This window comes from Carlito syrichta, unplaced genomic scaffold (assembly GCF_000164805.1).
Source record: "Carlito syrichta isolate Samal-C Ts95f unplaced genomic scaffold, Tarsius_syrichta-2.0.1 Scaffold314870, whole genome shotgun sequence".
NCBI classification, from domain to species: domain Eukaryota; kingdom Metazoa; phylum Chordata; class Mammalia; order Primates; family Tarsiidae; genus Carlito; species Carlito syrichta.
The window spans coordinates 89,210-106,429 of record NW_007258966.1 but is presented as its reverse complement, the minus strand read 5'-3'; the positions used below and the strand labels follow the sequence as shown (position 1 = coordinate 106,429).

The 17,220-nt window shown below is 34.1% G+C and overlaps 1 protein-coding gene across 1 annotated transcript in view; it reads left to right on the top strand.

Moving 5' to 3' along the window:
* The window catches only part of COL4A5 (collagen type IV alpha 5 chain), a gene marked incomplete at its 3' end in the record, with an annotated part of 248,542 nt that overhangs the window by 143,349 nt on the left and 87,973 nt on the right, over positions 1 to 17,220 (top strand). Inside the window, exons 9-19 of the mRNA XM_008072191.2 lie at positions 1,105 to 1,185; positions 3,626 to 3,688; positions 5,354 to 5,389; positions 5,483 to 5,524; positions 5,694 to 5,786; positions 7,271 to 7,324; positions 7,472 to 7,528; positions 7,848 to 7,892; positions 9,417 to 9,470; positions 10,959 to 11,000; positions 13,783 to 13,915. Coding sequence (XP_008070382.1) covers positions 1,105 to 1,185; positions 3,626 to 3,688; positions 5,354 to 5,389; positions 5,483 to 5,524; positions 5,694 to 5,786; positions 7,271 to 7,324; positions 7,472 to 7,528; positions 7,848 to 7,892; positions 9,417 to 9,470; positions 10,959 to 11,000; positions 13,783 to 13,915 — 700 coding nt within the window. The remainder of the gene's footprint in view (positions 1 to 1,104; positions 1,186 to 3,625; positions 3,689 to 5,353; positions 5,390 to 5,482; positions 5,525 to 5,693; positions 5,787 to 7,270; positions 7,325 to 7,471; positions 7,529 to 7,847; positions 7,893 to 9,416; positions 9,471 to 10,958; positions 11,001 to 13,782; positions 13,916 to 17,220) is intronic.

Below are 17,220 nucleotides of genomic sequence, written 5' to 3'. Positions count from 1 at the left end.
GCATCACTATGTTATGTATACTTTCACATGAACTCAAAACCTGAGAGTTAGTATTTACATCTGCCACTGCTTTGCACACTTTTTCATTCCATCCCGTCACTAAATACTGTTTGCCTGTAAAATGTATCTTAAATTCACCCATTTTTCTCCATCTCCACTGTCACCACATTAACCACAATGTCTCATCTGGATTACTTCAGTAGCCTCTTAAATAGTCGTCTCTTTTTTTTTTTCTCACTACTCTCCTGCCCTCATCTCCCAGTCTGATTTATTCTCTACAAAGCAACAAAGAATGATTCTTTCAAAATGTTGACCAATAACTTAATTTCCTTGTTTATAAATCTTAAAGGACTCCGCACTGTGTATTGCAAAGTCCATGACTTGTAAGTTCTGCATATTCTGGTCCCTGGTTACATTTTCAACGTTATTTAAAACCACTTTTCCTTTGGCTCACTGACCACACCAGTCTGCATTTAGTTATTGGAATGTGCCAAACTCTTTGCTTTTGGGGTCTTTGGTATATACGATTTGCACTGCCTAAAATTCTTCCCCCTATCTTCATCCTTCAGTTCTCTACCTGAATTTTACCTTCACATATTTTTCTTTCCTTACATTCACATATTTTTCTTTCTTGACTACCCAAACTAAAGAAATTTTCTCCACTATTGATTTTTCTATCATTGTACTATGTTGCTTTTCTTCATAGCCCTTGACAGAACATGTCATCTTATTTCTTACATGTCATGGCTTGCATTTTCCCATTATATCGTTAGCTCCATGAGAACAGACAGGTTTATCTTTTCTGTTACTGAGTGTCCAGAACCTAACACAATTCTTGGCAAATACTTAATATTTAATAATTTTTTCAGTGAATGAGTAACTGAAGGTACAACTGTCTCCTGATAAATGTATTATACTTCAGTATAATCTGGCCACTTTCTCATTTTCTTTAAAAAGTAAATTTATTCTTTTTAATACTGAGATGGCCTGATCTTTCAGTACATCTGTGTGAAAAATTGAATCCTCAGATAATTTTTTTGTGCTCTTGCTGGTTTTCATGTACAATAACTGTGACTTACAACTTCCATTGACGGTTTCTTTTAGGGGGAACCAGGTAGTATAATTATGTCACCACTGCCGGGACCAAAGGGTAGTCCAGGATATCCAGGTCCTCCTGGAATACAAGTAAGTATCCATTAATATTCTTTTTTGGCTTACATCAGGCCACAGCAACACCTCAACCTTTAGTACTCTATTTTAGTCATAGATATTATCATCTAACGTTTACTAGACATTACATGTCCTTTCCACTTGAAAATAATAGCAAACTGGATGAGGGAAAATTATAATAAGCTCTACTTTGTTCTTTTACCCCTCTATCCAATTTCCATGGAAATTTTTGTTTGAGGCTTGGCAGCAGAAATAGGCTTTTATATTCTTATTGTTGTTTTGTGGAAAGCAGTAGGATACTCTGTAAATGGTTGGATTATAAAGAAAAATTAGGCCGGGTGCGGTGGCCCATACCTATAATCCCAGCACTTTGGGAGGCCAAGGTGAGAGGATTGCCTGAGCACACAGGTTTGAGACCAGCCTGGGCAACTTGGTGAGACATCATCTCTACAATAAATCAAAATAAGAAAAAAATAACTGGGCGTGGTGGTGCGTGCCTGTAGTTCTAGCTACTTGGAAGACTGAGGCAGAACAATCACCTGAGCCCAACAGGTCAAGGCTGCGGTGGCTGTGAGCGTGCCACTGCACTCCAGCCTGGGTGACAGAGAGAGACTCCTATTCAAAAAAGAAATAAAAAGTAAAAGAAAAATTATTAGTGTCTGTTAAGATATTAAAATATGTCATCTGTAGTACTATCAATTATACATAACATAAGCATATTTTGAACTCTAAAGGAATACAATTTATGCATAGTGAATGTCAAATATAATCTTAAGAAAAAAATTATGTTAGCCTACAGATAGTATGCATAGAGATGGCAATGACTTTTGAGGTTTGTAGATTAAGAGGTCAACTTTTTGGGCTTATGTTTTATGATAATTTGTTCCTTTGCCCCAAATAAAAATCAGTGTTTTCTGGTATTTGATCACTAAGTTACAATGTTGGAGACCTTTTTTTGTTGGCTATCTTCTCATTCCTTACTTGATGTCATTCATACATAGTCTCTTAACGTCACTCAATCTTGCCCTTTAAATTTCATAAATTTTTATAATTTAACATTTGAAAACACAACAGAATACATGCAAAATATATGGTACATTATGAAGCATAACTATAAAATGAACACTCATATACTGAACACAACATTTAAGAACTAGAACATTCTTGGAAGGCTGAGGGGGAAGGATCGCCGGAGCCCAGCAGGTCGAGGCTGCGGTGGCCGGGAGCGGCCACTGCACTCCAGTCTGGGCGACAGAGTGAGACTCCAACTCAAAAAAAAAAAAAAAAAAAAAAAGAACTAGAACATTGTAAATAATTTTGAATCAACCTGTGTGTTCCTTGGCAGTCATTTCCTTCTGCATTTCCCCCAAGATATAGTTACCATGTGGAGTTTTCTAATTTTCTCTTTCAAATAGTTTTATCACATATGAATATATTTGATATAACAACAGAATACTTAGTTTTGCTTTATAAAAATAATGTAATATTTGTGTAGTTTTTCTGTGGCATTTTTTTCTACTTCACATGCTAAGATTCATCCCAATTATTTTATGTTACTGTAGTTCACTCAGCTCCACTTCCCACTTAACTTATCTGGATTATTTAATATCTCATCTAAGTTGACCATGTCACTTCAAAATATTCTGGCAATATTCTGGCATATTTTAACTTCACTAAAGTTGGTAATAATTGTGTTAGTATATTTATAATGCTTTCCTCTTATTGTGATTTTTTTCTGTGATTTTCATAACTTTTAAAATTCAACAGTCCCTGCCCTCATGTTTCTGCTCTTTGGTATTGAATTTGTTACAATACCTAACACAAGATTCTTTTGCTGTTAATCGAAAATTTCACAATGATAAGTTGTCTTTCACATTTAATTTTTTAACCTAATAAATTTTAAAATATCCTTAAAAAATGTGTTTTGTTATGAAAAAAATCCAGGATGTCTACCTAGGTACAGAATTATTAGACTGTAGGTCAGAATAATTTTTAGTTTTTAAGATGCCAAGGTATGTTTCATAACAATTTTATTATCCCCTTTATCATTTATCTCAGTTATTCTCATTTCCCTCTCTTTAATTTTATCTATTTTAAAATTAGAGAAGTTACCTTGAATGTAATAACCTTTCCCTTCCCATTTCTAGCATAAAATCTCCACTAAATGCCTAGTTTTATCATTGTATTTTTTAAGTTTTCCTTATTATGTGTTTCTCTTATATTTGTCATCTACTACCTTAAAACATAAGCTTTCTGAAAGTTGCATCCATTGTTTAGTTGAATTTCTTTATGGTTACTTAATTATTTTATCTTTAGACATTTTAAAATTTCTCTTATAATGCAGTTACAGAATTGTAGAACAGAATTACAGCGACAACCTAGGTTTAGTTATTTGTAAGATGCAATGAGGGTTTTGGTTTTTTTTTAATCTTTTTCTTTTCTCCCTTTATAACAGGGCCCACCTGGTCCCACTGGTATACCAGGGCCAATGGGTCCCCCAGGACCACCAGGTTTGATGGTAAGCTTCCTTCTGTAATTTCATTTCTCCTCCTTTTCGTTCTGATTTCTTTCACAAGTATTAATATAATTTATAATACTGGAAAATATCTTGCATTTTGAATATTCATAATCTGCAATTTTATTATTTAAGGGTGATTTTACAAGGTTATTGTGAACAATACTCATTTGAAGTAACAGCTCTATTTTATAGAGGAAAAAATGTTGTATTTAACAGGAAAGATTTAAAATATTCTGTTGGTTGCCTCTTGATGTGTTAGTATTGAAGTAAATTCTGGTCCTCTCAGGAAATCTTTTAAGGCAGATTTCCAGTCACTTGATCAAACATGTTTCTTTACACTGCATTTTTTTGTTGTTTAAGAAGAACAATAGGATTTAATTAAAAAATTGGTTTTCATTTCTTGGGGGCCTGGGACAAAATAGTGATCATGCTGCAGTGGGTCCTAGGTTTATATACCTAGGAAATAAGCGAAAACTTCTAAAGACCCTAAATGTGCAACCAGTTCTTTTACTTTACTACATGCATAGTCACTCTTATTTTCTACTCTAATAAATTCTAACTATTTTACTGCTGAAATACTTAGATTTCATTCAAGTCATGTTTTGGACTTAGAGCTTTGTTGTTGCTCCCTTAAAAGGGCAAGAAAATTGCATTTCAGTCAAAGTAATTTCTCATGTGCCACTCTATTTCTCATCTATCGTATATTTAAGTGACAGTTTTCATTATATGTTTGTAGACTGTACATTTTTTTTGAGAATTGGTCTTCTACTCTTAGGTGAAGGAAATAATATTTGGTAAGTAGTAGAAGAATTTATCAGAAAACATTGTGATTGCTGCTTTCCTGTAACTTTTTAGGAGAGGATTAGAAACCCTTTTGTTTAATTTCTTTTAGTTGTAGACCTCCTGCAAAGCATGAGACTCTAGACTATGTATGGCACTTTTTCCTCTCTTGTTACAATGCCAATGCCCCTTGGGTATGTAGTTACACCCTGAATTCCTTCAACCCTTGTGACCACTTAACCAATTCACTGTGCACTCCTGAATGTTCCTTCAACTAACCATAGTGCAACAGGTGAAGCCAAAACTTAGAAATGCAATGAGGTACAGTGAGTAAATAAGTAGGTACATTGAGAGATTTAGAGGCAATATAGTTGGCCAGACAAATGCCTATTTAATTTTTCAAACCGTGAAACATTCTGAAATATACAAAGTCATATTACATAAGAATCATTCGCAAACATACAAAGTCAGATTACATAAAACTAAAACTGGATTTTAAAATAAACACACTTTTTAAAAGAATATGAGACTTAATTGCCTTATGGTACATACATTTATTCATAATTCTGACCTGAAAAAATTTACAGGTTTGTTGAAGTTAACTTTTTAATTGATTTTTTGGTACTGATGGCACCCCTCTACCACTACTTATCTCAATTTTCTTTCCCTGTCTACTTCTAGATCACCACAAGTCTCTGTATTTATCTAGTGCATTTTAATCAATTTAAATGTATGTCTCTGACTAAAAAGCAATGAGGACAAAGAACAAGAAAATGTTATTTTGCAGAGCTTTTTCAATTCTCACTTTTTCTGAAATCAAATAACTTTTAGATACATTTATTAATAATAGCATTTTATTTCCTTTTCTATGTCTTCTATTCTTAGGGCCCTCCTGGTCCACCAGGACTTCCAGGACCAAAGGTAATTAATTTACTTTTTCTTCACATCTTTTATTTGGTGTGAATTCTTTTTCTTGTTGCCAATGAGATTTTAAATGGAAATTTCTCTCTTCAGGGTAATATGGGCTTAAACTTCCAGGGACCAAAGGGTGAAAAGGTGAGTAAGGAAAGAGAGTTGGTTATTTAGTTCTCAGCTTTCTCTTTTCATAGTCATTTGAACTGTCTTGTTCCATTTTTTGCTTCTTGCAATTGTCCTAGTTTAGATGTTATATTATTGTCTGTGGTAGATTGAGAAATATCATTGTCTTATTTTATCTTACAAACAGGGTGAACAAGGTCTTCAAGGCCCACCTGGGCCACCTGGACAGATCAGTGAGCAGAAAAGACCAATTGACGTAGAGTTTCAGAAAGGAGATCAGGTGAGTAAGTAGGGAGCAAATCAATGAAAATCTAGTTAGAGATATGTTAATTAGCTTGCTTGTGGTAATAATTTCTCTATGTATATGTATATAAAAACATTACATTGTACATACCTTAAACATATACAACTTTTGTCAGTTATACTTCAATATAGCTGGAAAAATAAAATAAAAAATTTTTAAAAGCCAACAATATTCTTGTTATGGAAGTGGCATCTATTAAAATGCATTATAAGTTGAAATATGGCTATATATGAGAGCATTTTAAAAATAACTAAATTATGAGATAATTAAATTTGTAAAAGGAACTTTATTGAGATATCATTTACATACTATGCGATTCATCCATTTAAAGGTTAGTGAAACCATTAGCACCATCTAATTTTAGAAAATTCTCATCATCTTGTCCCCCCACAACTCCATATTTGTTAGCTGTCACTTGGTTTTTTCCCTCAAACTCACCAACCCTAGGCAACCATTAATCTATTTCTTAGCTCTGTAGATTTATTTATTCTGGGTGTTTCATATAAATGGAATCATAAAATATGTGACTTTTTGTGTCTGGCTTCTTTTACTTAGCATAATGTTTTCAAGTTCAACCATTTAGTAGCGTGTATTAGTGCTTTTTATGGCTCAATAATATTCCATTGTATAAATAGTTCACATTTTGTTTATATATTCATCCATCAGTTGATGAACATTTGGGTTGTTTCCACTTTCAATTAATTGAATAATACAGTCATGCATAAAATTAGGTCATGGTAAAGTAGATTGATACTGTGCTGTCTACATTTCATTGATATGCAAAACAAAAGATGATATTACTCCATAAACCCTTGGTGTGTTTAGAAAGTTATCTGATACCTTGCTTTTACTAAAGTAGATGAGGGGATCAAGTAATTTTTTAAGACTCCTGCTCCACCCTTATAAAAACAGTGTATGTGAATTTTTATTTCACTTAAATGCTAATAAGAGAGTTAAGAATAAAGGAAAAGTTGTATTGAAACTCTGTCATCAATATGGATTGGGTCATTTAATTCTCTGCCAAAGTATATTTTTGCTATTTGGTCCCCAAATCTCCTAGTTTTAGGTACTCTTGCTTTACATCCAAAGGGAGCCCCAAACCTTCCTGTACAATGACCACTTGTATACCTAATACTGAATTATACCCTACATCTTTAAAATATAAACACTTTTTTAAATAATAAAAAAATCATTAATATTTTCATTTTAATGGAAATGTTACTACCTGAAATCTTGGCTTGTATATGCACAATAAATTAACTGAAGTGAAAAAAGATCGCCCTCAGGAATTTTGACTAGAACATTTTAACTTTGAATTGGAAACATGCTATTATCTTTTGTTATACTATATGAGTATATAGTTCAACTTGTTAAAAGTGTTCTTAGCTAGCTCTACAAGTTAGGATGAGAATGCATACTGCAGTATTAACATTATTTTCCTTTCTCCTATTACTACATAGGGACTTCCTGGTGACCAAGGGCCTCCTGGACCTCCAGGGATACGTGGTCCTCCAGTAAGTAACCTAAAGTGTTACAGAATCAATTAAGACATCCCATGAAACTACTTTTGTTTGTACAGGGATACATGGTCCTCCAGTAAGTAACCTAAAGTGCTTTAGTATCAATTAATGTATCCCATGAAACTACTTTTGTTTGTACAGGGTCCTCCAGGTGGTGTGAAAGGTGAGAAGGGCGAGCAAGGAGAGCCAGGCAAAAGAGTAAGTTTTATGACTACTAATACTCTTTGAAAAAATTCTAAGTGTGTGTGTGTGTGTGTGTGTGTGTGTGTGTGTGTGTGTAAGAGAGAGAGAGAGAGAGAGAGAGAGAGGGAGAGAGAGAGATTTTCTTCCTAAGTGTTACTTCCATTGTCTCAAAATATCACTGTTGACATACTTATTAGTTGTTATAATATGTAAGTCTAAAGAGTCTACTTAAATATAGACCAAGGCAGGAATAAAGCTTGTTATATTTTTAAACTTTATACTTCCTAACTTACAAACTTATATTGTTGCCCCATCATTTCTTTCTGTCCTGTAGGGTAAACCAGGCAAAGATGGAGAGAATGGCCAACCTGGAATTCCAGTAAGTAGCTAAGGTTCTTTCTACCCCCAAATTGGCAACATTTTGAGATAGTAGTAGAGAAGTCAAGGTGGCAAAGAGTCTGGGGTCTAGAAATAGTTTAAATTAATAAAAATTATCCTTCATTTCTCTTTTGAATATAAATATGTGGCTACTCTTTTTTATAAGCCAAATTTAATTAACCCCTTTTACTGTACAGTTCTGTTTTTTCACAGACACCTAAGGCTGTATCACCACTGCCATAATCAAGAACAGTTCTGTCACCCTTAAAAGTTTTCTCATGTTCTTTTGTAGTTATCTCCTCCCCTATGTCTCCACCCTAAACTCCTAGCAACAACTGATATGTTTTCAATCCCCTAATTTTGCATATTCTAGAATGTCATATAAATGGGGTCATAGCATATATATTATTTTGAATCAGGATTCTTTCACATAACAGAATGCATTGAACTGTGTATCAGTAATTCATTCCTTTCTATAGATGAGTATTATGTGGTTTTGTGGATATGTGTCATGGTTTGTTTATTCATTTACCCATTGAAGGATATTTTGGTTGATCCTGGGTTCTGGGCATCATGAATAAAATTGCATAAACATCCACATACAAGTTTTTGTGTAAACATAATTTTTTTTCAGAAAAACTTTTGACAAGTAATTCTTCTAATTACTACCCCGAAAAGGGGAAAAATAAAAATATACAAGTCCAAAAATATTTTTTCAAGCAGCTTCAGTATCAAGAGTATTCACACTTGGCATTAAAAGAAGTTTTCAAGGACAGATTAAAATTTGGTGAAATTTATAGGCGATTCCAAAAGAAAGGGATAATTCTTTACAACAAGAAGTTAGAATTACTAAAATCAGATAAATTGTTTTCAAGATGATTTTACTAAACAAGTAATCCTCAACTTACAAATTATAGTTCAAAAAAGGCTTAAACAAACAAAAAAAGTAGTATAATAGAAGGTAAATTCAGGGCCTCGTTTATTGGCTTCTTTTGGTACTGTTGGTCTTTGTCTCAGTGCAGACAGCCGTGATATACAACAGTTGCCTCTGACTGTTTTCAACAAATGAGAGGCCAGGGATAGGGTGGCTGTTCTCTTGTTCTCTGTTCACACTGGGAGATCACAAGTTAGGTCAGATAAAGGAAGCTTTGCAAATGGAGTCTTCTTGTGAACCACCGGACAGATCAAATAATGACAATTCTTTGGGAATGGGGCTTTGAAGGAGCTCCAATCCTGTTTTTCCCCTTCCAGTTGCTTCTAGGCTGCTGATTTTTACCTTGATTCTAAAGAGGGATGATGGGAATAGAGCAAGTTAAAAATGCCTCAAAGATCTGTCCTATTCAGCCTTCCCCCGTTTTTTGAGAAAACACTCCTTGAATTGCTGGAAGCTTTGGATAAGTTCTGAAAGTTGATTCTGAACGATCATTTTGCCAGTATTCTCATTGCTTCAGTGGAAGAGAGGTTTTATGTAGGATCCTAATTTCATCATTTTTGCTGATGTCATCCTGTCTTCTATGTTTTAAAGGGTTTGCCTGGTGATCCTGGTTACCTGGGTGAACCTGGAAGGGATGGTGAAAAAGTAAGAATTTTAATGCTTTGAAGTGACTGGTTTTACTCTAGTTAACATAATCCATTTCTTTTCCAAGATTGAATTAGAAATGAAAAAGTTTTATATAACCAGCTTTTATATTCAAAACATGCCTTCTTTATGCATCTTTTTCTCTTTTTTCTTATATCCCACATTCTCTAAGTTTTCTTCCATTGTCCTAAATCATAGTCCATGTGGTAGAAATACATGAAGGATTGTTTAACGTTAGCATTTCCATTGTAAAACGTCATTGTCTTTACTTTGAGCATGTATTGGCAGAACTTTTGTTTTCAGGAAAGAGAATTCAGCACTATTTTAGTGAGGTCCTCATACTAAAAAGGCTTATAGCTGTGAATTTAGTAGGTCTCCACTAAACATTTCCATTCTGTATGCAATTATTGTCTGCAAGTCTGGGGCTAATTCTTTGTCATTATTTTTTCCACTGGGCTAGTGCAGCCTGACTGAGGTCATTTATTTAGTTACCTATTTAAAAAGTGACTTTGACAGAATGTATGAAGCACACAATTACCCCATTTTTAGCAAGTCACAAATATCCAGTCCTCCAATCCCTCTAATTGCTTTGCATCAAAACCAAACAGAGGGCACATGTTTTAATGGCAGCCTCTGTCTAAATAAATCCAAGTTCTAACTTGGCCCAAAAGGAACAGTTGGTATAAAGGGAGGTAGCAAATCATAGAACAGGATTTTTTTCTCAAGTAGTAATTAAAGTTATAGGATAGAATAACTCTTTAAACTCAAAGGAGTTTATATATAGATGGAAGTTTTCTATAAACAAGTCTAGAACCATAATAGAGGTGTGAGACTATTCTTGGGTTTTGACCAGTAGAGTAACAATTGAATATTATGGTTTGTTTATGCTGTTGTATCTACTGATCAAAGATAAAAGTTTTGTATGAATTTGTCTTTTATTAGCTTCCAAGAGCAAACTCACAAAAGCAATTAGGATTTCTTAGCTGTTTCTGATGATAGTTCAGTCCATCACCTCTAACACATCTGTCACTAAATAGAAATGACACTATATTTATACACTTGACTAGTTATGAAAATAGATATGGCTAAAATGTAAAATATGTAATGGTTTTACCATGTAATGATTCTAGTGGTACCAATTTTTCCATTATCTTCTTTATAGAATATTTATAGCTTGCTAGAAAATAGAAATCTTAAAATCAAATAATATTATAGCTAGAAATACCTTAAAGGTCTGGTCCAAAATCTTTATTTTTTTGTATATATAGTTTAATTGATTTGATTAAGATTATATAGCTAGTAAATCTGAGACAGCATTACAGGTCTTTCCAAATTTAGGCAAGTTATCATTTCATTACCTTATGTTATTTCTCATTTGAGATGTTTTATTATTGATTTATTGACCTTTATGAAAATTATCTACTGGTCTTGAGGAAATTGATGTTTTCATGTGATTTTTACTAACCGATTTTGCAATTATATAAACAGGGCCAAAAAGGTGACACTGGCCCTACTGGACCTCCTGGACTTGTAAGTTTTTTAAAATCTGCATTTATCAAATATATTAATATATTACCATTTTGTGCCTCAATTGCAAACTCCCTATTTTTTCTTCATAGAATACACAATTCCCAGTCATTATCAACTTCTACTGGCTTAAAAATCTTTACATATAAAAACTTCAATAGAGTCGACTTCAAGATCTTTGTATTGTTCTGCCTGTGTATTACTTCTCCATAGTAAAGGTCCAAAATTATGCCATTGGGTTGTTTTACATTGTGATTGCCAAATCATTTCTCAAGCTACCAGCAGGTGGTGCAAGAATTGCTTTCAAAGGTTCAATAAAAGAAAATTGGGGTAGTGGAGATTGGCCCTTTCTCCTACAGAGCTCAGGGGAAAGATGGATTTGGTTTTAATAGGTTTTCTCAATTTGTAATTGTCTGATTCACACCTCATTCTTTCCTGAGCGTGTACTTTCTAGGGGCTTTTAATAACAAGTATAAGAAACTGTTCAATGAAAGAATAATTGAGGGATTTACAGATTTTCTGTCACGTTTGTGTTCACTGTGAAATTTAAGTAAACTATATTTCCAGTCTTATTAAGAATAAAATATTATTTCTGCGGTTTGACATATTGGGCTTTTTGCGCTGAAATTTGGTAAGACTCTTGACCATTAGACTGCATTGAAGTAACAACAGTGTGAATGTTATAAAATCTATTCTGCATGCCCAGACATTTTAGTACCATTAATTTAATTCTTTTTGTCCATAATGAGTTTCAGATATTAATGTTTAGGACTGTACTAAATGTAATGAGGATATACTTTTTTTGAGTTGGAGTCTCACTCTGTCGCCCAGACTGGAGTGCAGTGGCCGCTCCCGGCCACTGCAGCCTCTACCTGCTGGGCTCCGGCGATCCTTCCGCCTCAGCCTTCCGCGCAGCCGGAACTACAGGCGCACGCTACCACACCCAGCTAATTTTTTATTTATTGTTGTGGTGAGGTCTCGCCAAGTTGCCCAGGCGGGTCTCAACCCGCGGGCTCAGGCAATCCCCACACCTCAGCCTCCCAAAGCACGGGATTACAGGTTGAGCCACCGAGCCCGGGATAAAGAAGATATTTGATAATTCTTACTCATTTTCATTTTAAAATCAGTTTCAGTTTCCAGGAAATAATATCTTTATAAGATGAGTTGATACAATTTTGATGAGTATCAAGAGAAATGAAAATTTTGAGAGTGTAATCCTATCCAGTAGCCCACTTTCCCTTGTGAACTACTATCCCAATTCTAGGTCCTACAACTTTTTGTCTCCTTTTGCGTGAGTTATTTTTATATCCAATAGAGGCAAGATGAAACACCACACTTTGCCAGTAGTTGTTGATTTATACCCGGAATTGACAATCTATTCAATCTGAAGCTTATTTACCTTTATAAGTCTATGGGATGAATTTTAAAATATGAAGTCTTTTAGAAAAGACTTAAGTACTACGTTTTAAGAAGACAGAGTAAAAGGGGATGATTAGTTGGCTGGGTTTAATCAGTAAAATCTTCCTTGAAGTTATTTTTATTTTATAAAGGAAGAGAGGCTAGGCACGGTGGCTCAGCGTGTTATCCCAGCGCTTTGGGAGACCGAGGTGAGAGGATTGCTTGAGCCCAAGGGTTCGAGACCAGCCTAGGCAACTTGGTGAGACCTCTTCTCTACAATAAATTGCAGAAACTAGCCAGGCGTGGTGGCGTGCATCTATAGTTTCAGCTACTTGGAAGGCTGAGGTGGAAGGATCGCCTAAGCCTAGCAGGTTGAGACTGCGGTGGCCGTGAGCGTGCCACTGCACTCCAGTCTGGGTGACAAGAGTGAGACTCCAACTCAAAAAAGAAAGAGAAATGTGGGCTCATAAAGAAAAAGATTGGGAAAAGGAATTACAGATATTTGGAAAGGCACAGACATGTACATGCAAGTTGAATGAAGTGGTTAGACTGAGTCAGACTTCACTCTAATAAAAATTTATGGTTAGATATAATAGGAGGTGGAATAGGTGGGAGGGAGATTGTTGAAGTGAGAAATGACTTGACTTGACAGAGTTCAGGGTTAAAAGTAGAATCAGATACAGTAAGAAGTAGTAGTCAATTTTGACTCCTTAAGCAGAGTAGTAAACACACACACACAAATGGCTTTTGAGGAAGCATATCCTAGCAGTAGATTTGAATTAAAGGGAACAAGCTCAGAGGTGCTTCTGTTAGTTCAAGCATTAGTTGAGAATAGTAGCTGTGGCAACAGGAACGAAAGGAGCAATTTGAAGAGACATTTTTAACTTGGCAAGACCTCATCTCTACAATAAATTTTTATAAAATAGCTGGGTGTGATGGTGCATGCCTGTACTTCCAACTACTTGGAAGGCTGAGGCAGAAGGATCACCTGAGCCTAGCAGGTCAAGGCTGCGGTGACCGTGAGCATGCCACTGTACTCCACCCTGGGTGACAGAGACTCCAACTCAAAAAATAAAAAATAAAAAAGGATTGTCAGGCTTAGGTTATTGGGATAAATTGAATGTGAATTATAAGAGAAGAGACATCAAAAATACTTTTAGATTGTAATCCTGGGGCTCTAGGAGTCTTGGACATTTTCTAATCATTTGGAGGATGGGAGTGATAGAGAATATGTGACTCATAATCTATATATTAGTCTTAATAAAGTTACATCTGGGCACTTTCTGAGAATGTTGATAATACAGTCATATGTAACTATCAGATTATTTTCAGGAGAATAGACCTCTTCCTCCTTGAGTTCTGTTATTTATTTTCTTTTGTGATAAAGGTAATTCCTAGACCTGGGACTGGCATAACTGTAGGAGAAAAAGGAAACATTGGTTTACCTGGTTTGCCTGGAGAAAAAGGAGAGCAAGGATTTCCTGGAATTCAGGGTCCACCAGGCCTTCCTGGACCTCCAGGTAAAAAAAACTGCACTTACATTCTTGTGCTTATAGAATCCTTACTAATCCATGTATATTCTTTATCATATTAGTTCTATGCTGAACATGGCATTAGAAGACATAAGTTCTTTTTAATTGTCAAATACTTCCCAACCCATACTTTAGCCTTTCTCACCAAATTCCTCACTTGTACTTTTTTTAAAAAGCCCACTTGAATAGTGCCCTTTATCCTAAGATTCACATTTCTACTTTTTATTATTTTTATTGATACATAAGAGTCATACATATTTATGGGTTACATGTGGTATTTTGATACATGTGTACAATGTATAATAATCAACTAAAGGTAATTGGGATATCTGATACTTCAGATATTTATAATTTCTTTGTGTTGGGGACATTCAAAATTAGTTTAGCTATTTTGAAATATTTAATAAATTATTGTTAACTATAGTCACTCTACTGTGCTATCAAATAGCACAGAGTACTAAGTAAGTACTCTTATTACTGAGTACTAAGTAAGTAATAAGATAGAAGTTAATTTATCTATCTAACTGCATCTTGTATTCATTACCCAACCTATCTTCATCACTTCCTATGCACACACACCCTTCCCACCCTCTGGTAGCCATAATTCTACTCTCTACTTCCATGAGATCAACTATTTTGGCTCCCACATATGAGTAAGAACATGCAATATTTTTATCTTTCTGCGCTTGGCTTATTTCACTTAATATGATGCCCTCCAGACTCATCCTTGTTGCTGCAAATGATAGGATTTTATTCTTTTTTTATGGCTGAGTTGTGTGTGTATAGCACATTTTCTTTATCCATTTGTCTATTGATGAACATTTAGTTGACTTTATAACTTAACTTGTGAATAGTACTGCAGTAAACATGGGAGTATAGATATCCTTTTGACATACAGATTTCCTCTAGTTTAGGTATATAGCCAGTGGCAGAATTGCTAGATTATATAGTAGTTTTTTGTTTTTTGGTTTTTTTTTTAGTATTTTGAAGAACCCCCACACTGTTTTCCATAATGACTGTACTAATTTACATTCCCTCTCACAGTGAATGGGAGTTTCCTTTTCTCTGCATCCTTGCCAGCATGTTTTTTTTTTTCTTTTTGATGATAGCTATTTTAAGTGGAGTACCTTTTATTATTAATAAATTACACCAAAAATTATGTGATTCAATATATGAAACATCACACTTTTCATGCTTTTAGGGAAGGGGATGCTGCACCACTAATGCTTAGCTTTGTAAGATTTCCTGTATAAAGCATCACTAAGCATCACTATCCACTCAGAATTCCTAAGAAACATCTAACTAGAAATCCCCATGGTGATTTTGCTGCACAATAAAATCTTAGGGCTCAGTAATAAATTTTATATTATTCCTTTTGAAGACGCACAGTATAGTGTAACATCTCTAATTTGGCTACAAATTGAGTACTGCCCTTGTCTAGTTTATGTATTTGGATGTTCTCTGAAATAGAGTGATGGTAAGGATTTATTTAAAATTTGCAAAAGCATCTGGTACAATGCCTAGGACATATATATATTCAATAAATTGTGATTTCTTTCCTTTCAAAGATATATGGCTGGTGAAATATTAAAATGATGAAATGAGTGATACTCAGTGATCTTGCCAAAAATAAAGAGATTAAATGTAGTTTCCATTTTGCTCTAAGTATATACTTTGGGTTTCTAATTCAAGATAGTGAACTAAGTACATACTGTACCTGAAAAATTGAGATAAGAAATTCTCCCAGGATGTAGTAAGAAAGTTAAAGAGTTGAGAAGTATGAACAAGAAGTTAAGAGGTGTAAAGAATGAACCTAGAAATTCCAAAATCCAACGTGAGGGGAGTTCAAGGGAAGAGAGAATGGGACAAGAGGCAGTATTTGGAAAAAATAATGGCTGAGAACCTCCATCTGTTAAAAAAACACATAAACCATGGTGAAAAAGAAGTCAGGAATAAAAAGAAACTCTTAAAAACTATCTGGGAAAAAAGATAGATCACCTACAAAGCAATAATAGAATTAGATAGTGGAGCACACAAATGACTAAGCCTTAGGGAGTTTATATTACACTAAGCTATCATTCTAGTGTGAAGATGAGATGCCTAAAAAGTCTACCAACTTCTAGCATTCTCCAAAATAGTTATTGGAGGTTTTACTCCAAGAGGGAAAGGAATTTGGATAAAGTGGGAGTAGGAATAGGAAGCAAGAACCAATGTTTAGAAAAGGTATTAGTAAAGGATAGTAAGTCTAAATAAGTATTGGTCATTATTTTTAAAATAGTGTTTTAAATAACAACCTGGAACTATAATTGTAAACATTATTAACTTGGGATGTGTAGATGCAGAGGAAATAAGGGGAAGTCAGTGATAAGTTTTTTCTTTTTGTTTTTTTTTTTTTTGCTTTTTATTAGAGGGAGAAAATATAAATATTATTAATGCTATAAATTTTTAGAAAAATAGGTTTAAGTACATAGGCTAAAATTTTAATAGTAACCACTATTAAAAATGTATGACTTACTTACCAGTTGAGGAAGAAAAGAACTAAAAATCTCCTATGCAATATAAGTTAGGATTAGGGTAAAACAGACAAAGATAAACCTGAGTAAATATAAAATGACAAGAAGTTAAAAATAAATCAGAAACTTCAACAAATATGAAAGAAATAAACACCGATTAAAAGACACTGACTAAAATAAAATTGGAATACAAAAATATATATACAGTGCACAATAGGCATATCTAAAATAAAAGAACAGGGAATTTGAAAATAAAATAATAGGAAGATGCATTAAGCAAATGCTAAAAAGCTGGTTTAGCAATTCTAAGATAGTATGGAAAAGGATGAATAGCAAAAATACATTAAATAGAAATTTCATATGAATAAATAGATGAATCAATAAATAGATGAATCATGCCATAATGACATAAAAGTCATGAAACTTTATGCATCTAAGAATATAGCTTTGAATATATAAAGTGAAAAATGATTAACTGCAAGGGATAAATTGGCAAATCCACAACAAATCAAGTAGAAGAAAAATAAGAATATAAATGATTTGAGCAACACAATCAAGCTGCATATATGGAAGAAAGAGAAGAACATTGAGTGCAGAAGAGAATATACATTCTTTTCAAACAAACATAAATCCGTCTATCAGAGCAAAAAAAATCTTAAAATTTTTTATGCATGTCCTGTTCTGTGATCCTAGTGAGATAAAATGAGGAATTAGAGCCGAACTCGGTGGCTCAGCCTGTAATCCCACGCCTTTGGGAGGCTGAAGTGAGTGGATTGCCTG